Consider the following 22442-nt stretch of genomic DNA (forward strand, 5'->3'; position numbering starts at 1 on the left):
CTGGAGGGGGCGCCAGTCCTTCACAGGGTGACACACACACACACATTCACACCTATGGACACTTTTGAGTCACCAATCCACCTACCGACATGTGTTTTTGGACTGTGAGAGGAAACTGGGGCACCCAGAGGTGCCGCCCATCATCAAGTTTCAGTTGTCCGCTAATGCTGCTTTCAAGTGCAAGTCGGGTGGTGGCTTTCTCCATGGTACTACTCATAAAAAAAAAAAACAATGGGAGCTCTTATGGTGTTTTGTCATGTTATGTTGTTTTTAGTTTTTCTACTGATGTTTTTGAACATAAATATGGCAAAACAACACGTGTTCATTGTAGGTGTTTAAAAAATGGCATTGCTCTTAAAATTAAATATATAGGGTACATCATTATTTAATGAATGTTGATGAACAATTCTACCATGTTAAAAAATGTTTACATCACAACATGGGCAATCAGGCAGTTCATACTGCATTGAAAATTTCGTTGTGTCCGTATGTCCGTTGTTCATATGGTTCCTCCTGGTGGGAAACTTGTTGCGATAAGGCCAACATCACTTGAATGCAGCATAACTCTGACTCCATTGTTAGGTGTCAGATATGTCAGAAACATGATATTTTACAGGAAAACTTGTTAGAGCATAACTAAAACTTATGTACAGTTATTTTATGTATAGTTAGTTATGTTATGTATGACACTGCATTTAATCAGCATTTGTTGCATTCATTGCTTTTCACCTCTGTTTCAGTAGTTAACAGTACAGAATTTCAAATAGGCAAATGACATACAATGAATGAAACAAGAACATGTTAGCAACTTTCAACTATCAAACTCCTATCAAAAGTTAATGTTCATTGGTTTTGTGCATTTGGTGCTCTCTGGTTTTACTCTAATCTGGTTATAAAACCTTAACCCAGCCACAGTGTGAGGTGCTTAGACTTACTTGCACTCTGTGCTAGACGGACATATTACAATTCGCAAGGCACATTAAATGAGGAGCCAGTGGTCAGTTAGCTCTGGTTGATGACGGCACTGATAGCTTTCTTCGACATATGACATGAATCAGTATATCTCTGCTGGTTATCTGTGGGAGGAACTGAAGTCTAATCGTCTGGCCAAATATGGGGCAGTTACTGCAGCCACAGCTATTAGTAAGTTACACTTGTTTCACATGGAACCTATGGTTAGGTTTATGTTTTTGTTTAATAAGAATGTGTTGTATTGGAGATTTTCACTAACAGAATAGTAGATATACACTTGCAATTGGTTCTGAATTAAAGATAATGAATCTTATTTCAACTTTGTTTTGGCTATAAAGACATTCCTGAATTAACTAAGTTACATATTTGATCTTAGATGTATTTCAGCAGTTTATATTAGATACAAATTCTGACATCTTTGCATAATGCTATGCAAAATGTATATTCAACTAGATTTTAAAAAATCATATTTAGCACCACACATAATGACCATCCTTAACTAAAGATATATTTAATATAATACCCCACAATTTAAAATAAAAGAAATGAACAAAATCCTTACAGTATCAAGTAACCCACTAGTAAACCCTCCATAATGAAGAGATTATTTGAGCTTATCTGTTAAGGCTAGGCTCTAGCTCCATATGGAACCAGTGTCTCTGACTGCAGAGATTTACTCTAAGAACTGTTCTCTGTGAGTAGATTAACCATCAAAGGAAGTCAGTGTTTGCTGTATTTAGGGAATATACTCATTGGAATAAGATTGTATTTCATATCAACTGTATTTCATATACAGACCTTTAATATTACATTGTAACTATACTCTTACTCTTATAGTGTATCTATAACCACAGTATTACTGAACAGTAATATTGAAGTTGATGCCTGGAAGACGCTTTGAATAGAATATTCAATTACACCATTTTGAAAGATTTCATAATTATCAAGTGAATATAAAACAGTATAAATATAACATCCGCCAATATTTCAGACTTTGCTAGCAAAGATTGTGACTCAACACGTGTGAAACATGGGGGTATCTGTCGCCTGATGGTTAGAGAAGCAGGCTTGGAATAGCCATGACCAGCTGGAAAATTGGGGGTATATGTTGTGAAGGAACAGTGCTGTCCTCCTCCGTTAATCCACACTGCTGAGGTGCTCTTGAGCAAAGCACCCAAATGACAAATATGCTACCTGGGTGCTGGGGATGGCTGCTTATTTCTCAGGGACTGTGTCTTTTCACAGCCCCTAGTACACTACTGGGTGTGTATCAGTGTCGATTGCTCTAAGACTGCAAGGGAAGCTCAGCTTCCCATAAAATGGCAAAAATAAGTGAACAAATATATACTGTTGTGTGTACATGTCATTGAATAAATATGCACTACAACGCGATTAACTTTTGTTCAGAATCAGCTTCTTATCACTGGTAAAGACGCGGCTTTCCTCTCAATCATTCGCGCAGATTCACAGTGATTTAAACAGTGTGGACGCTGAGCGTCCACAGAGTATAATGGAGAAGCAGCGAAGTGCAGGGAAACGAGACGAGTGATTGGATAAATGCTGGGCTTTGTCCCGCCCATCGGACGCTCAGCGTCTCTGGGGGTCTATGGGGCAGTGGGCTGGCCTCGGCTGGCCCGGACGCTCAGCTTCTGCATGATGATTGGATGATCTGTCTGAGGCTGAATCCCTTTTTGATTGACAGCGAAATGAGCGAATCAGCGACCCATGGTGTAAAGATCCGAGGGAGCATTACATTTTCATTCTGTTCTGCGTTGAACCAGACTTTCTTAATCTTCTTAGCGGCATTTTCTTTGTTAAAAACGACTAGAACAGAACAGAATTAGTTTGACTAGTTTGAACAGAATATTTCTCAACATTTTCTCAATCTATAACACACAATATTACAAAAGTGTTCTAGGAATCCAAAGAAAAAAACTTTTTGGAATATTCAGAAACCACTGTTGAATGAACATAACATTCAAGCCCTCAGTATTGTAAAATAAACTGTTATGCTATGCTTCTGTGATAAATGTAGCCATATAGACTATCAAATCATTGTTACTTAACACAGTTCCCTGCTGCATTATCAAATGCAACATGAAATGCTTTTACACAAATAGAAAGACTTTCATTTCTATCCAGAAACTTAGTCAAATTCTGGGCCTAAATTTGTCTTACATGGTTCAAAATGCCGTTAAACATTGCTGTGGTTTTAAGTCCATGCTTCAGCTTATTGTTATTCATTATTCAGCTCACAGTGCATCTGTGTCTGTGGCATGGTTGATTTGCTTATGTGTGAATGTACCATTAATGTGGAGGTTTATGTAAGTATTTAAAAAGACATATGCTGCCATCAAATGAGATACATTTATAAAAATTAAGGTGCTACAAAGGGTTCTTTGAGCAATGCTATAAAATAATTTGGTTCTATAAATGACCACATTTGTTGAAAAGATGTATGAGAGTTAAAAACCTTTTAAAGATTTAAAATAAATCACTCTGTCTTAAGGTTTTTTACCTATTTATATGTTATTAGCAAATATGTTTATTTATTTATTTTTTAAGGAAAACAAAAGTGTTTCTTCTATGGCATTGCTCAAAGAACCTTTTGTAGCAACTTTATTTTTTAAATTGTACATGTTTCTTTGGACAGTGATGATAAATAACAATTATATTAGGTTTTCAAGGCAGTGAGGTTTTTTCCCCATTTTTGTACTTAAATGACAGGATGCTGAGAAACAAATCTTACATATAACTCTTTCTGTGCTACTTGCACTGCAGGTTTGGTTTTGTTAAGAAAATGGATTGGAGGTGGAGTATGCAAGAGTCGTGTGAGATTAGATGGGAAGACAGTGGTCATTACTGGTGCCAACACTGGAATAGGAAAAGAGACAGCACGGGACATGGCAAAGAGAGGTGTCCACACACACACACACACACACACACACACACAATTTTGACTTCATTATAAAAAGTGAGAACTATATTTGAAAGCAGGATACTTTGCTGTGGCAAGAGAGGAGCCAGAATGCATTTGCTTGCTGGAAGACATCTTTGTTACAGAACAAACAGATTGAGTCAAATTAAAAAACAACAGAGAAAAGATTTACACAAAGTAACTGAACAAAACGAGGGAAACAAGCAAAAACATGTATATCTTAAAAAATGGACTGGAATAACTACAAAAGAGAGCATGTTGTGAATTACAAGGATGAAATCACGTAATGGCATGGCCAGAAATGTTCCAGAACTGCACACATTCATCTTTAAGTCAATTATTATATGTATAGTTTGGTTCTGTATGTTTTCGAACACAACCTAGGGAAGAGATTAAAGAGGGCACCGTGAGTCAGACTTTGGAAACTGTGTTTCTGACATATCAGTTGGCAGATATCATAGGTCTCATGGATATATCGCTTTAGGTAAAAAAAAATAAATAAATAAAAGTTGAAGATAAACGACTGACAGGTTTGTTTTAAATTGTAATAAAATTATATCTCAAGCAAGGGAATAGTGCTCATATTGAAGACTGTACAGTTTCTAGCATACATCTTGATGGTTCTAAAGACTTCATGTTTTAAAACGTTATAAATATTAAACATTTTAATCCATCTATCAGCTATTATAAATGGAGACAGTTTTGAGCTCCTTAAAATCTGTATTGGTTTGTTTATTTGTATTTATTCATTCCCTGAAATATTTTGCAATTTATTATTCAGTATTTACCCTGGTTTAATTACCTGTTTTAAGGTGCTCGAGTTGTGATGGCATGTCGAGACCTTACCAGAGCAGAAAAGTCTGCAGCAGAGATACGCATGTCCACAGGAAATGGCAATGTGGTGGTGCGTCACTTAGACCTGGCCTCCTTATATTCAGTTCGACACTTTGCACATGAATACATTGCCACAGAAGACAGACTGGACATATTAATCAACAATGCTGGTGAGACCAAAATTTATATATAAAACAAATTAATAAAACCTATTTTATCAAACCATTTTGAACACTGAAATTATTTATTAATGTCAGTCGTATTGTTAAAGGAACAACAAGACTGTCAACAAGTGTGTCTTTCTTAGAATATCTGTAACTAAAACTTTTGAAATGTTCCTTAATATCTTTACATAGATTATGATTGTTGAATATATTAATTAAAAATGTATTTGAATTAATAACAAACTACTAAAGCTTTGAATTTGGTGACCACACAGTGACTCTTATTGTACCACATTAGGTGTGATGATGTGCCCTTACAGTCTCACAGAGGATGGGTATGAAACTCAGTTTGCTGTCAATCATTTGGGTCATTTCCTCCTGACCATTTTGCTACTCGACCTGCTGAAGAACTCTGCCCCTAGCCGTGTTGTTAATGTGTCCAGCATTGCTCACAAAGGAGGTAACAGGCCCTGCCTATTAAACTGAATTTTTAAGCATTTCTCTACTCTTCAGTTAGATTTTAAAGTAATGTTTATTGAATACTTAATATATATTCATTATTTAATCAGTCAATCCTCTTGTCCTCTAGGAAAGATACACTTTGATGACCTCAATTTCAACCAAACACCTTATGACTCTTTGGTCAGTTATAGGCAGAGCAAACTGGCCAATGTGCTCTTTACTCGAGAACTCTCTCGGCGTACCAAAGGTTTGAAGCAATTCCCTCCACATTGCAAACTGCATTAGAAATAAAAAAAAAATTATGTTTATACTACATGTATAAAAAAATATTAAAATTAGATTATTTCCTGCTAATCTAACATTAATGTTTAATATTGAATTTTTTAAATTCTTCTGTCTTTTAAACACTGACTCTTCTGTTTTGGACTTTTTTTGGTGTATGAGTCATTGATGTGCTCCTTTACAGTTTTCTTGTTTTTTATATGGTCAGGTTCTGGAGTAACCACTTATGTTTTGCACCCTGGAGTGATCCGCACTAAGCTGGGTCGTTATGTGGAAATGCGGCATCCTGTGGTTAGTGCGCTGTTGTCTGCTCCTTCCATCCTGCTAATGAAGACCCCCAAACAGGGAGCACAGACCACCATCTACTGTGCCATCACTGAAGGACTGGAAAAACTAAGTGGTTGCTATTTTAGGTAAATTCATAATCACAAACCTAGAAAATAGGTGTCTGCTTTTTCAGTTGTGGCTGACTGTATGATTGTGTGCCAGGAATCTTGATATAATGACTGTCTAAACAAAAACATTTATCTTGGAAAAAAGTAGCTTTATAGGAGAAGGAAAACCCTTCTTAAATTTTAGTGGAAGTCAATGTAAAAGGATTTGATTCCAAATAATTTTAAAGCATTTCTATTGGTCAATTAATCATGACATTTTCCCAAAGGACAGGGAAGGATAGCTGCTGTGTTTATGTAGTGAGCTCAAATCAACAAAAATGGATATACATGTATTTCTTTAGCACGTTGGCATTGTTTTAATGCCAGTGACAACATGTAACATGTATCAGGATATAACCGAGATCAAAATACCATTTTGTTTCTTTCAGTACCTTTTTTTGTATTTCACACATGTTAATATATCCACATTGTTGAAATCAACTACTTTCAATTTTCATACAGAAAACAAATATCTTCAAAACTGTATTTTTTATGATTATGTTATTTTTATATCTTGTAATGCCAGTGACTGCAAGCTAATGGAACCAGCACCTGAGGCTAAAGATGATCTTGCTGCTATGAGGATGTGGGATGTCAGTGCTAAGCTTGTGGGCTATAAAGAAGAGGACTAATACCAGGCAGCATCGCATAGCAGTATCTGCCATCACCAGTACATGCCTCCAGCAGAATTACCAGAGCTCATGCTAAACACTGGTCTGCTCTGTGTCTGATTAATCTTTCCTACACATTTTTATGATGACAGCTGCATTTTCAAAGTACCTAGAGTCTAGGTCTAGAACTAAGAATAAACATGGAAATATTTCACAAATCACATTTGCACTTACACTCTAGAGAACAAAGTCCAATTTCACTGTATGCCTAGTCCTTCTTTTAATGTTGAATATGCATCCCTGTTTCCATACCAGTAATGAATATCTATAAACTTCTGTTGTCATTGTTAAAACATGTTAACTACTATCCCTTAAACAGTCCTAGGCAAACTTTAAATGTCCTGATCTAATGACTTTAAGTGGAAATGAATGCACACCCTCTATAAAGAACAAACTTATGTAAAATTTTATCACACAGTTATCATTTACACCGATCAACTGTAACATTATGATCAACTCCTTGTTTCCATACTTACTGCCCATCCTCTCAGCTCCGCTTACCACATAGGAGAACTTGTAGTTCTACAATTACAAACAGCACTTTATCTGTTGTTCTGCATAATTTTTTGGGACCACCATAGAGCAGGTATGATTAGGGTGGTTGATCATTCTCTTTGTAAACCCCTCTGTATCACTCCTGGACTGAGAATAGTCCACCAACCAAACATGTTTACCCTCCACCAGCATCCTGTGTCCACTGATGAAGGACTTGAGGATAACCAACACAAACTGTGCAGCAACAGATGAGTTACTGTCTCTGACTGTACATCTACAAGGTGGACAAGTATGTAATTACAAGTATGTAATTTTAGAACTAAAATATGCACATCTTGTCAAATTCTTATTACCATACACAAGATAAGACGTAAAATATCCTACGCCAATCTATTAGAGCTTCACATAGGACCCACCCCACTCTTTTCCAACCTACAGCCATAAAACTTGTTGTTTAAATCCTACACCTAAATGCTAAGGTTTCTGTGACCATTAATGTCCCATTTAACAGCCAGCTATCCTTAACAACTAGAATTTCTCATTGAGCCCAGCCAATGAGTACCCAAACCACCCACTGCATCACTAGCTCTTCACAGGGGTCATCAGGTAGGTACCTCCCCTTGTCTGTGTTTTGCTGAATTAAGCCCATGATGCCTCCAGAAGGCACAGCAATGAAATCTGGCGTCCCAGACCCAACCCCTCCAAGTGAGAGTGTTGTTGGGTACTGTGCCTACTCTTCCTGCTTGTGAATAAATCTAGTCATCATTTGCCATCTCGCTGGTAATGTGGCCTTACTAAATGCATTCCACGAGTTGCCTGACCCAAAGCCTGCTCTTCAGCATTGCACTTGGCCTATCACATCCCTTAGCTCTAATGAGCTTCTGGCTACCAGCACTGCCACTTGCGGATTTCCCTTCCTTCCTGCTTTAGTGACTGGCGCTTCTGCTTTTACCTCTACACCCTTTGATCCTGACAAATTCATCTTGTGACTCACCTTTGCACATTTAATTCCTCAGCTAAATTTGTGAGTGGTAACTCCAGTACCCCTCTCCCATACTACGCCACGCTACCTAAACCCTGTGGCACCCCTAGCCTCTTCATTATAGCATCAACATAAACTTTCAATGGCCACTTAATACGAGGCAGTAAGCCAAACTGCAGACACCACAATTACAACTTCCCTGGCAGACATGATCTATCAATGCTATTAATAGCCTTTCCCAATTCAGCCTTTAGTCCCACAGCTTGCTCGATATCATTTAGCGGTGCGCTATACCATCTACCTAAACTCTTCACCAGTCTCTCCAGTACTGTAGGGACTTTCAGCCTAACAAACCTTAGATTATAATTTAACTTCCCCAGCAACCACCATGTGCAAGGCACAGTAGTTGTTAAGGTTGTAATGTCATACATGTAAGCCCTATCTGGAGGGAGCAGAGTACCATCATGCAACCTCTCCCTGCCTACGAGGCCCCACTTAGAGGCATCTTTGTAAATGCTAATGGTGAAATTGTAGATCCAGCCATGATACCTATTTCTAATCACTGTCATGATATAACTAATTCCCCTGTGCTAAAGCAAAACTGAAAGTCCTCAAAATATGCTTTAACAAGTCTAGTAACCTTATCTGGCACATGGAAATATTCAAAATCTTTTCCACATATTTATATGGCATAGAGCCAAATGCATAAGCTACATCTAGGAAAATTACATGTAAATCTCTACCCTCATTCTTTGCTGTCTGAAACTGATGACAGATCGTGATGCTATGTCCCAAACATCCTTAAAAGCCAGAAACTCCTGCCTTTTGTACTGACGTATCAATTAATTTGTTTGCTGTCAAATAAGCAGCAAGTCTCACATTAAAGAAAATCTTACCCTCCACATTAAATGTGAAGTTCATGATTGTGATCGAAAAAAGCTTTTTATAAATTTCAGGAGATGTATCCTCACCATTCTCCCTCACCATTCGCCTTTGCATGAGGCACCACATCTTAAACCATTTTGGTTGGCTAACCTTCATTTGCTGTTCTATTTACCTACTGGTAGAATATGTACTGGCAACTCTATTTACTACACTACTTTATCCTTATCAGTATACACACCACTGAAATGCTCCTTTAACTCCTCTTTCCAACCTTTATACTTCCAGATTTCTCCTTAACAAATAATGTCTTCACAAAGTTAAAAGGATTCCTAAAGAACGCTGCCCTAGCATGTTCATTCTTTTTCCTCATTTTCCTCAAGTTCTCTGCAAGCTTACCCTTAAGCTCTTTCTGTAGTACCTTAAACTATCCTCTTCCCTTACTCGCCTCCAATGCTTTCTAAGAGCCCTGAATTAGATTTTCTGTTTCTACTTGCTGACTTGACTTCACTATGTCTTGTCCCATTTGCTTTTCCTATAACATATCTTTTGTCACCCTCTCCTGCTCTCCACCATTCCTCTGGTTAACATCAGATTCACCTTAATGTACATTTGTGCTGGTGTTCTACTAGTAACAGATGTGTTGATATCCTTTCAACAGTGTTGAGTTACCTGATTTGATCAGACTGATTTGAACAACCTCATAACATGTATTGTTCAATTTGGGGACCCTGTATTTCCTCATCCAAACACCTTCTCTTTCTTTGATGAACCTCAGTCCTCTTACTGACGTCACTCCTCCCATCCACATACAAACACACCTGCAACCTCTTTCCTTCTTCCCTCACCCCAGTTTCCTCTGTGTTTATCTTCTTTCTCATAGTAAAAGACATTGTCCATAGCCATGTAATCCTCCTGTGAGTCATTGTTCACCTCCTGCTCTCAGACTCAGGGGGTATTGAATCTGTATGTCTCATTGTAGTCTTTTTTGGTTGCATCCACATGAAGCAAGGAAAGGGTAATAATGTTATGCATGATCAGACTATTTATTGAAATTTATAATTCAATGATTTCAATGATTTATAAATAAAACATAAAGTGTAGCCTGTGCATTTTCTAAGATTTCACTTATAATGTAGTCCAATTGAGGTGTCTTAACTTTTGTCTGTATCTGGGTGATTAATGCCCATTCAGAGAAGAACATTTTGACTCTAGTTTTTCTCTTTCTCAGTTTACAGTAGCTGTACGTACTAACTTAGTATTTCGAAACAATGACTCATTTTCACAATATGTTTTTTATTTCACTGAAATAATGATTCTTATGTCTTTAGTTTGAGCAGTATTTAGGATTTTTTATCCAGAAACTAAACAGTTGTTTTAAGATACTGGGTCAATATTTTAAAGATTGTAACACATTAAATAAGGGATTTTCCTCTCCAGAAACATGGAGAAAGAAATAACCACTAAGAGAAATAATAACATACAAAGCTTTGTATATAGTTAACTGTCATTATTGTGCAGTAAATAATGCTATTGGCATGATTAAAATAAAGAGAATGTTAATAAAATTTTTATGTTTTAATGCACATTATTAAGTATGTTATTAATGCACATTATGTGTTCTTTCAAAGAAACAAAATGTAAATATATAATATTACATTAATGTTTAATCGTATTTCATTATGAATTAATTGAATCATACATTGTTAATAATATTATAATATTTTTTATACTATAACGTTTCACCTCACCAACATGGCGTCTTTCTTACGCGGTGCTACATTGTCGCAGTGCATTGTGGGTTTATTTTGTCTAGACGGGTGAGCTGTTTTGAGGTCAGTTGATGGTTGAATGTCTCTCGAACACTTTAATGTGAATACTATTTTCAGCAGGTTCCAGATCAGTCTTACAATATATTTTGTAAACCGGAAATATCCCTGTGTCAGGAGAGCTACTGGGAGTTTTTGTTCATTGTAAACATTCGTTTTGATCCTTGGTGATCTGTCAGAGAGCCCGAGTTCAAATTTAACTTTTACAAACGACCCGGTCCCTCTGAGAAACGGAGAGAGATTCTGTAAACACTTAGAGGAGCACAGACACAGCGCGTGCAAAATGAACGTGACTTTAGCTGTGAAGCAGTATGTCTCTAAAATGATAGAAAGCAGCGGTCCGGGAATGAAGGTCCTTCTCATGGATAAAGAAACGGTGAGTTAACACTTTAAATACATTCATAGTTCAGATATCATTTGTCTAAGTGATGTTAGTGTTAACATGTAATATGTCTACTGTTCTTGCTTATCTATCTATCTATCTATCTATCTATCTATCTATCTATCTATCTCACATATATATAGACTCAAATGTACACTCGCTTACAATCTACACTAATTTTCCCATTTCCTCATTTCCACTTGCCATGATTGTGCACTTTGTGTTTCTACAAAAACAGATTATCATTTGATTCTCAGCGTAATTGCTTAGCTTTCATTAGTTTATCAATAGGTTAGAAAGGACCCCTCAGTACCCCCACATAGCAGGTATCATTAGGGCGGTGAGTAATTCTCAGCATTGTAGTGTCACTGACGTGGTCACTGCTGGATAGAGAAGAGTTAATCAATCACTGTAACTACATGCTTTGGCCAGAAACTGACCACTGATGAAGGACTAGAGGATGAATAAAACAAAATATACAGCAATTGATGAGCGGGTGTCTCTTCCTTTAGGTAGGTGTGTCTACTAGAAGAAATAATTGGTGTAAACAGATTTTAAAAACTTGGGATATAGACCAATAGACAGACAGACATGATACATTTTACTTTGCCATAGAATGGTATCAGTCAGCTTTTTTTGTTTTCTCTCGTATGTATGGACTAATTTTCTCAATTTTCTCTTTTCTCCATTAGACCAGCATTGTGAGTATGGTCTACACACAGTCAGAGATCCTGCAGAAAGAGGTCTACCTGTTTGAGAGGATTGACTCACAAAATCGAGATAGCATGAAGCATTTGAAGGCCATCTGTTTCCTGCGACCAACCAAGGTACTCTTACATAGGGTCTTTAATAAAGGATTACATGAATTCACAATACCCTGCATATCTAAATAAATATGTGACAAATTGGCATGATGTAGCTATACAGATGTGTTAGCTGAGCAAACATGAAGTATTCTGTTTTTTGTTATGAGCAGAAAACAGCTGTAAATTATATATTGTATATAATATATCTAAATGTGTTGTGCACAAGTTGTAACTAATTACCATGTTAACTCAGACACCAAGAGACTGAGGGTGTCAGCATTGCAATAAATATTCTTGTTTATAATTTCAAAAACAATGTTCATAAAGTTATTTTTTTGCATTTAGGAAAATGTAGAGAATCTAATTCAAGAGCTTCGCCGGCCCAAATACAGTGTCTATTTTATATGTAAGTCATAGCTCTGACTTGTCTCCTTTTTTATGTGCCTTGATAATATTTTGCCTGCAGAAGCATTCAGGCTGTCTTAAATATTATTCTTTGTGTATGTGTGTTTTTCTCTTTGGTAGATTTCAGCAATGTCATTAGTAAGAGTGAAGTGAAGGCTTTGGCAGAGGCTGATGAGCAGGAGGTAGTTGCTGAGGTGCAGGTCAGTAATCTGGTTCAGATATTCTCTATTAAATTTTGCTTCAGATCTGAAAAAATATTTAGATGTCCATCTGTGGTTTACAAGAACATGTCACTGCCAGAGAGCCATTGCTGGGAATGGGAAAGGATATCTGAGATAGGGAGTAAGATTTTAATGTACAGATGTGGCCTAATTGGTAATTTGCCATACGCAGAATGTTGGAAACAGAAAATGCAAGTAGCTTCTAAGACTGAATGTAAACAGTGTTGACAAAATGTGTGGCAAAACATTGCTGAGAAAAAAAATTCTCACAAAAAGAAGCTGCAATAAAGTCAAAGGGTGGAATATTCAGAAAGATATACTAATTACCTGATATGACTTCTGTGTGAGTTTCTGTTTTTTCTTGATGCTCAAAATTGAACAATCTATACTTTGTATATTTTATGAAACAATAAGTAAACCAAGGCTGCTGTCTACACTTTTCACAATACTGTAGATTAGGAAAAATATTGTTATGTGTTTTCTTTTCAGGAGTTCTATGGAGACTTTATTGCTGTGAATCCTCATCTTTTCTCTCTCAATTTACAAGGAGTAGCCAGGGTAGGAGGCATATGATTTGGTAATGTGTTTAAAGTGTCATGCCTAAGGAAAAGTAATACAGAATATCCACTTTTCTTCATTTAACTTGAGATGGCATGTATGATAACCACAGAGATTCTTGTGAGGCTTGACTGATGGAGTGTTTCCGTTTCTTCCCAGGGTCGTAGTTGGGAGCCCAGTGTTCTTCCACGTGTGACTCAAGGCTTGACCTCTGTGCTGTTGTCTTTGAAGAAGTGTCCCATGATCCGTTACCAGCTTTCATCTGACATGGCCAAGAGACTGGCAGAGAGTGTTAAGGTAATACACAGTTGTTACAGTAGTAAAGTAGAAATGTATTGTAACACTGTTGCTCATTTGTATATTATAGAGATGTATTGATATTAAAGATTTACCAGAAATAGCACAAGCTAGCATAAGGTTTACATTCTTCCTTTTCTTTCAGCAAATCATCACAAAGGAGTATGAGCTATTTGACTTCAGAAAAACAGAAGTGCCTCCTCTCCTTCTGATTCTCGACAGAAGTGATGATGCCATTACGCCTCTTCTCAACCAGGTGAATGGCAGCCTCTTGTTTTGTGAAAAATAATAGTCATTAAACATCTAGATCCAACATCACTTCCATAAATGTTATCATTGTCTGTGGTCAAAGGAGGGCAGTAATGACCACTAGATTGATTGATTGTGCCTTCTGAATCTATTGTGTAAACATTATACTCAGCCACATATTCCAATTCAAATTGATGCTTTATGTTTGCTCTGCTATTATCATTAGAATGAATGGTATGCTTCTGTACTTCCTCTCTAGTGGACATATCAGGCTATGGTTCATGAGCTGCTCGGCCTCAACAACAACAGAATAGACCTGTCACGTGTGCCTGGCATCAATAAAGATCTGAAGGAAGTGGTGCTGTCTGCAGAGAATGATGAGTTCTATGCCAATGTATGTAACATCATTATCCAACTTGCTATAACTATGCTAAAATCTTTAAATATAAATTTAACTGAATGATATTTAAAACTATTAATAATGAAATCCATTACATTGAAAAAACATTTTGATTAATCTTAATATATATCTGGGAGAGAGTCATGTATATACCATGCAGTTACATAATGAGCAGTGCCTTTTTTTTTTTTTAAGTGTGTCCTGTGCAAAATTCAAATGTGTTATTATATGGACTCCATATCCTCTAAAACAGAACTTATACCTGAACTTTGGTGAAATTGGAACAAACATTAAGAATTTAATGGAGGACTTTCAGAAGAAGAAGCCGAAGGGCCAACAAAAGCTAGAGTCTATAACAGACATGAAGGTAAGGATATGCCCAGAGACACCACCCCAGTGAAAATATACATTTTCAATATACAAAGGGTGTTCAATAAGTTCTCAGTATCAATATTATCTACTAAACTATTACTAAAGCAAGTAATTTTATAAGCATTTAAGTATGTGACATTTTTAAGGGTATCTATGATAAAACATCAGCTCATTTTGATTATTAATATTGAAACTTGAGCATTGTGCTGTGTGTGACTGTGGGTTCCACGAAAACCTCCACCATACAGCTCAGAGTACTTTTTACCTGTTCCAGAATTTGAAGAAAGATCTCAGTGGAAAGCAATTTTTTAATTAAAGCAATAAATGATCATTTAATGTAATGACATATATAGCAAAAATATAAAAAATATAAAAAAAAATGCTTGTGGTGGAGTGTCTATAGCTGAGAATACTTCATACCAATACAAAGAACTTAATGAATACTCTTCAAATTGCAAATGGTACATATCGCCATTTGCAAAGGTTTGGCCACCCCTCTTTAAATGACTTGTTTTGTTGATTTTCTAATTGTGCATGTCCTCTGTAGAGAGAACACATTTTAATGCTAGAAGAAAATGCCATATTTACATTTTTTCTCATGTAATTTGAGTGGAGATGTACATGTTTTCTAATTTCAGTATATAATCAATATATTACCTTTTTATATGGCCAATCCCTTGCTCAGACCATAGGCTGTTGTATCAGAGGTGATCTCAAAGCAGCAGTATAACAAGTGTTTGGCTGTTTCAGGAGAATCTGCCCTCTCTCTGCAGGCTTTTGTAGATAACTATCCACAGTTTAAGAAAATGTCCGGCACTGTGAGCAAGCATGTGACTGTGGTTGGTGAACTGTCTCGGCTGGTCAGTGAGAGGCAGCTCATGGAGGTGTCTGAGGTAGAGCAGGAGCTGGCCTGCCAGAATGACCACTCCAGTGCCCAGCAGGTACTTTACACTGCAGGCTCATTAACATACACTTCATTGCTCATGCTAACACAAAGCTTTATTTAGCTCTCTACTTCTGAGCCAGAGCAAAGGTGACCAAGGGCCCGGGGAGATAATCGGGACCTCTTTGATTCTGGCTTAGAGCTAAATGGCTTTACATTGGCTGGGGTCACATTAATTTTTCTCAACTGTACATTGCAAAATATGATAACATTTTAAATATATTTATAGATAGCCTACATCAATATAGGAAATATTTCTAAATACGGGTTTGCTGTAAGAATGTAATCAAATTATTATGCCTAAATATATTTGCTTGGTTTCTGCTATTATAGAATCTGTTTAAGCAGTATATTTTATTAATAATATATAAATACACTATGTTGCCAAAAGTATTCACTTGTCTGCCTTTGCACACAGTACAAATTATATCCATAAGGATGATGTCGGCCCACCCTTTACAGCTATAATAGTGTCAATTCTTCTGAAAAGGCTTTCCAGAAGGTTTAGGAGTGTGTTTATGGGAATTTTGAACATTCTTGTAGATGCGCATTTGTAAGGACAGACACTATTGTTGGATGAGAAGGCCTGTCTTATAGTCTCCACTCTAAGTAATCCCAAAAGGTGTTCTGTTGGATTAATGTCAGGACTTGGTGAAAGCTAGTCAAGTTCTTCCATGCCAAACTCACTCATCCATGTTTTTATGGACCTTGCTTTGTGCACTGGTGTGTAGTCATATGGGAACATGAAGGGGTCATCCCCAAATTGTTCCTACAAAGTTGGGAGCATGAAATTTTATAAAATATTTTGGTATGTAGAAGCATTAAAAGTTCCTTTCATTGGAACCAAGGGGCCAAGCCCAACTCCTGGATAATAATCCCACACCATAATCCCCCCTCCACCAAACTTTACACTTGGCACCATGCAGTCAGGCAAGTACAGTTCCCCTGGCAACCACCTAACCCAGACTCGTCCAGACAGGGAAAAGTGATTTGTCACTTCAGAGAACACATCTCCACTGCTCTATAGTCCAGTGGCAGCCTGCTTTACACCACTGCATCCAACGTTTTGCGTTAGGCTTGGTGATGTAAGGCATGGCTCAGTGAGCTCCTAAGAGCAACCCATTCTTTCAGTAATATTTGTAAAAGTAGTCTGCATGCCTAGATGCTTGATATTTACACCTGTGGAGATGGAATTGATTGGAACACCTGAATTCAATGATTTGGATGGGTGGTGAATACTTTTGGCAGTATAGTGCATTTGAAAGAACTTATCCACCCAAAGTAAAATATTTTCTCCATATTAAATCCATTAAGACGTGTGTAATTGTCGGATAACAGGTTGCATAATCTAGTAATATTCTTACATCTCAAAATGCACTGGAAATAATGATTTTGATATTGACTTAAGTAAATGAAAACAGTGATTTGTTTTCAGTGTGGGATTAATTAGATATAGCGATTAGTGAGGGGTAATAGAAATGAGCTCAGGAAGGTCACGACGAAATGGACTGCAGAGCTGTATGGGATAGTTGATCACATGTTCAACATGAGCCTAAAGCTAGTGGAACTGTGGGCAGCATGTGTGGTACCGTTCCCAAAGATGCAGAGTCAGAGAACCTCCGCAACAACAGACTGTTGGCATTGATGAACTAATGAAGATACAGGAGAGGCTTGCCCAAATCTATCTTTGCCCTATTGTGAACTTATCTATTTATCTAGCAGTCTGTCATCATGGTGGGTGATGCCATTGTCTACCTGCTACACTGCGCCATTTCTCACCAGTAGAAGCTTGGGAGCACTGCGAGAATCATGTTCTTTTCTCCAGTGCTTTAATGCCATAGGGCCTGGGCTTCTGAGGGAAAACTGGAGCAGGAGGATGTTAACCAAGTTAGTATCCATGAAGGAAAATACTCTCAACACATGCATGAGACTCTGGCAGCACTAATTCGATTTTTACATTTCCAGTCTTTACTTTCCAGTCTTGTGTACATTGCTATCCCTCTGCTGCTGTTATATTTTTAAGAAAATTCCCCCCTGTAAGACAATAAAAGGATTACCTTGTCTTAACTTATCTTATCTTAGATGTGTGTGAAACCCATTACTGAGTCTTGTCCATGTATCTTCAGAATGTGCGCCGGTTACTGCAGAATCCGAGGGTTTCGGAGCTGGATGCTGTGCGGTTGGTAATGCTTTATGCTCTACGTTATGAGAGACACAGTAGCAGCATTCTGCCCAGTCTCCTGGAAGAGCTTAACAGGAGAGGGGTGTCTGAAAAGTACCGCAAGGTATATAATTATACAGCCATTGTTGGATTACATTGTTCATTGCTTTTTATTTGAAGCAACTTTATATGATCTCTATGTAATAAACTATGTGTAATGGAAACATTTTTGTACATTTTGTTTCCACTTTTCCTCAACTGCCCAGACGGTACAAGCCATGATTGACTATGGAGGGAAACGAGTCAGAGGAAGTGATCTTATTACCCCTACAGATGCTGTGGCCATCACTAAACAGTTTTTCAAAGGGCTTAAGGTACAAGATTATGAACTGTATATCTGAGATGCGTTAGACATGAAGTGTTATTTCTTTATAAGCTATATTAACACACAAATTCTGTTTCCATGGACAATTTGAAAATACCGTCATCGTGTTTTTTTGCAAATTCTAATTTTTTTAAGATACACAGAGTAGCTATGTTTTCACAGGGTCCCAGTATGCTATTTTTTTAAACTGGTTACTGGTCTAAACACTTCTTAGCTCATAATTACAGCTTCAGGCTTTTCCATATATGGTTTATGTGCTATCTACTCCTTGGCCAGAAAATTCCAAATTCCATAATTTAATTAAAAATCTTGTAGTCTTTTACTAATTTAAATATGCTAGTAAAAAGGACCCTCAGGGGGTATACATTAAAAAATATATATATATGGCAGTATTGACAGCAAAAAAGGTTTATGTTGTCATTGCGATATCAGATTTGAATTTCATCAGATGTTTAAAATGAATGTTGTGTTTGTGTGTAATGTTCTGCTTGTACATAAAACTTGTATGTATGTATGAGCTTTTATCTCCTTTTATAAATATTAGCTGTAAAAATGGTTAATTAGCTGTCAGTTAAATCATTTTTGGGCTTTATGTATAGGGTGTTGAGAATGTCTACACACAACACCAACCTCTGCTGCATGACACTTTGGATCAGTTGATTAAAGGCCGTTTGAAGGACAGCCAGTTCCCCTACCTTGGGCCAAGCTCTCTGCGGGACAGGTTTGACCAATACACACACACACACACTTTCAGTGATGCTGCAGCACTGCTGATCTTTGCTTTTTTTAATCTCAAAACAAATCCATACACTCTCAAATCCATGTGATGTGTTTTCAGCTTTAGCACCTCAGTGGTGGCACCAATGCTTAAGTCAGATGTGAACAATCAGTCTTTGTTCTTTAAAAAAATTCTTAAAAAAACTAGAAATATAATCTGATGGTGCTTTCAGATGAGCTTTTGTGCTTATATCACGCAGAGAAAAGACACGTTACTTTGTTTACAACAGGAATTAAGTATGCACTCCTTATAAACAAGTTTAATCTTGATCCATCTACCTGTCACGGTGTATGCACGGTGTTTCGCAAAACCTGCATGTGAGTCACTTCTGCTACATCATACACAGATGGTCTGTTAGCTGCTCTTTGGAAAGATCACTGCCCAAATTTGATTGAACTTTGAACACCAGGGCAATGCTTCAAATCATAGACCAGAAAATCATATCTGTGTAATGTGTGGTGTACAGGTGAAGTGCACTTCTCTGTCCATCACCAAACAATCACATGAAGTAATTCATCATTGTAATGTGATTTTCCATAACAGATAAAAAAGTTTTTTAGAAGAAATTAGTCATAGAGTGTAGTGACATTGGTGAGTTTGATTAAAATATAGACAACACCTGATTTTTTGTAGATTTACTATTTATTTATATTTATTAATATTTTGCTTCTGGTTAGCAACATCTTTGTATGGCAGTCCATACACTGTCAATACCATGAAAATCAACCCAAACATGAGGATGGGTCTGGATGTGAATATAAGCAAACATATAGGGGGAAACTTGAACATTTGAAGTGTTCTCACACACTTTTGAGTAACAAATTAGTGGCCTGTGGATATATATATATTTAGCCTGTATGACTACATATCACTCTCATGTTACAGTATTTCACACAGTGTACTTCTCTCCAATGCAGGCCACAAGACATTATTGTGTTCATTATTGGAGGAGCCACGTATGAAGAAGCTCTGACTGTTTACAACCTAAACCGCACCATGCCTGGTGTGCGTATTGTACTCGGAGGGACAACCATTCACAACACTAAGAGGTCAGGCCTAACAATGCTGTCTCTCTCTCCCCTCTCTCTCTCTGTCTCTATGCTAACATCTAAGGTTTCACTCTACAGCAACTGAGTGTTTTTTTTCCAGAATGAACTGAGGCATAATAGAGTTACACCAGCCTTAAATGGTGTTATATAAAAAGCAATTAGTGTGCTTGCATGACTCTATTGAGCCACAGTGGTACTCTAAAATGCAGAACGTAATGGTTTTCTGTTTCTCATTCTCAAACACTCCCCAATTCACAATTCTGAGAACACCCACTTCAAATCAACTCCTTATAATTCATTTTTATGGTAATTATATTCTTTATTGAATCACAACCTAGAAATATACACAGGATTTTAAAAAATCACATTCTTTTACACAGGTTTATTTACCATTTACAGCAGGAGATTTTGTATAATTTTAAAGTAAAAACTGAGTTTAATTTCTCTACTGTATGTCTATGGTTCACAAGCAAGTGCTAGCAGTAGCAGTCAAGCTGCTGAATTACTCATGTTATATAGAGGCAGTATGCAGTAGGGGTAGGAATTGTGGAATGGGGTGGTATCAGAGCAAACGTGGCTTAGGAGAAAACACAGAATTTATAAGAAGTAGCTCTTTGCTCCAGGCAAAATTGCACCACTCCTCTCCCCCTTCATTTTCTCAGCACACCTTGCTCACATAATCTGGTATCTCTGCTTTACCTGAATATAAATGGGAAGTATAGCCCACAGCATACAGATTGTTTTGCTTATGATTCCTTAACACAGTCACCACTAACACTGGTGCAATATTCCTTCTTCTCTTCATTTAACTACAACAGCTGTAGTAACAGGTTTAATTAACTGTTTATCTTTCACTCTTCTCTCACAGCTTCTTGGAGGAGGTGACATCAGCAGCAAGTTTGGGGCATGGAGGGGACAGTCGTCCACCCAGAAAGCGCTGAGCACTCCATCATAACTCTATAGTTAATGCATAGATACAATACTGTGTGGTTTCTGATCTGAGATGAGTTCACCCTTCAGTTTCTCCTTCTGCAAACATTCCTCTTACAATATGAATATGAAACAATCTACTGTTGAAAAACCTCCATGTGTCCATCTCTGATAATATCACTAATTGTATAAAACCAAATAAGTATTCTTACTCATGATCAAGACTGCGTAATTATAGTAATTCAGGATGTTTTATCAATGTCATACAAACACAGCGACACAATCTTTTTACAGGTCCAGTGCTCTGAGATATCTAAATATTTTTTGTTAAAACTCTAATTAAAACCAGCGGGAAATCTGCGGTGGTAGTGGAACTGCTTTATATTAGTGCACAAGTCACCAACACAGCTGTTCTCCTAATCTGCTCCAACTACTTCAGCTAATTACATTGAGCTCATTCTTAGGCTGATCTTAATTGTCTGGATCAAATGTTTTAGTACCAAGTGAGGAATGGAGACAGACGTCTAGAACAGTACAGGACAGTTAAATGCTCCAGGAGGCCTGCCGTCCACTGTATTATTGATCATGTGTACAACTGTAGACATACGTACTGTCCCTTCTGTGTTAGTACTGGATCGCAACAGCTTTTGTCTGTAACAGGGCCACAGTATGTATATTTGCTTCAGATGTAATTTATTGGACTGTACATTTATTATTGGTTAATGTATGGTATATAGGCATTGACTAATTATGTAATAGTATTCTCACCATCCCTGACATTACACTTTAGAGAATTTATTTTACTAATAAAATCTTTTTTTTCTGTTAAAATATATAGCCACTAACAATCAGTGTTCATGCTATCAAAACAAATGGACTAGTTTGATTTATTTACGTCTTATATTTGTCTTTCTACAAATGTTTAATTCATTATTGGTGAAAGTCAGGGAGGAGGGTTTTTCTTTTTTAGGAAAATCCAGAGTGGACACATGGGCATTTATCTCTAGGGTAATGTGACAACACATTCAAAGTACACCTGTATCAACATCAACAATAACGTCATTAATTCAGTGCATTTCTAATGACTGAATCTCATATTTTGTTTGATTGTGTGTGTGTGTCCTCTTCTGTGTCAATATATTTCTTTGCCATTGTACAGTGTGATATACTTTAAGATGTTTTGAAGGACATAAATATTTTATGAATGGGTCTGATAAAATTATGATGTAATGTAAGCACTCAAATGGTTAAACATTCTCTTTGGTAAACGAAAACTGTCTTTTGTTGTTGCATCATTGCTTAAATTCTAAGGTTGACGTGTAGAGTACGAGTTGATGCTTTTAAGAGACGAAGCTCCTGCAAATGATCATTATTTAGTCCTGACATTTTTCTCGTCAGTGTTTTATGTAATATGGTAATCTTTGTCACATCATCTGTAACATTTACCTCTGTTTGAAATATCTGTTGTACAAACACAAGATGTATAACATGCTCCATCAGTGCACAGTGGAATTGTAAGAAAAACCTTGAAAACATTCTGAATGATCAAAAATCTGCGTCA

The 22442-nt window shown here is 37.0% G+C and overlaps 2 protein-coding genes across 2 annotated transcripts; both read left to right on the forward strand.

Moving 5' to 3' along the window:
- The first annotated feature begins 1049 nt into the window (after positions 1-1049).
- zgc:153441 (retinol-DH_like_SDR_c domain-containing protein) lies at positions 1050-6995 on the forward strand. The gene is made up of 7 exons (XM_066674393.1): positions 1050-1143; positions 3754-3888; positions 4723-4914; positions 5207-5368; positions 5498-5617; positions 5861-6065; positions 6613-6995. The coding sequence occupies exons 1-7, from the start codon at positions 1050-1052 to the stop codon at positions 6716-6718; spliced, it is 1014 nt and encodes a 337-aa protein (XP_066530490.1). The 3' UTR covers positions 6719-6995.
- A 4088-nt stretch (positions 6996-11083) lies between these two features.
- Positions 11084-22138, forward strand: vps45 (vacuolar protein sorting 45 homolog). Its single transcript, XM_066674865.1, has 15 exons — positions 11084-11321; positions 12020-12154; positions 12479-12539; positions 12659-12738; positions 13249-13317; positions 13477-13614; positions 13760-13870; positions 14123-14257; positions 14517-14630; positions 15409-15576; positions 17705-17863; positions 18006-18113; positions 18724-18845; positions 19820-19951; positions 20820-22138. Exons 1-15 carry the CDS (start codon positions 11229-11231, stop codon positions 20890-20892), a joined length of 1698 nt encoding a protein of 565 aa, XP_066530962.1. The 5' UTR covers positions 11084-11228; the 3' UTR covers positions 20893-22138.
- The last annotated feature ends 304 nt before the right edge of the window (positions 22139-22442 follow it).

The sequence above is a fragment of the Hoplias malabaricus genome, chromosome 6 (assembly GCF_029633855.1).
Source record: "Hoplias malabaricus isolate fHopMal1 chromosome 6, fHopMal1.hap1, whole genome shotgun sequence".
NCBI classification, from domain to species: Eukaryota; Metazoa; Chordata; class Actinopteri; order Characiformes; family Erythrinidae; genus Hoplias; species Hoplias malabaricus.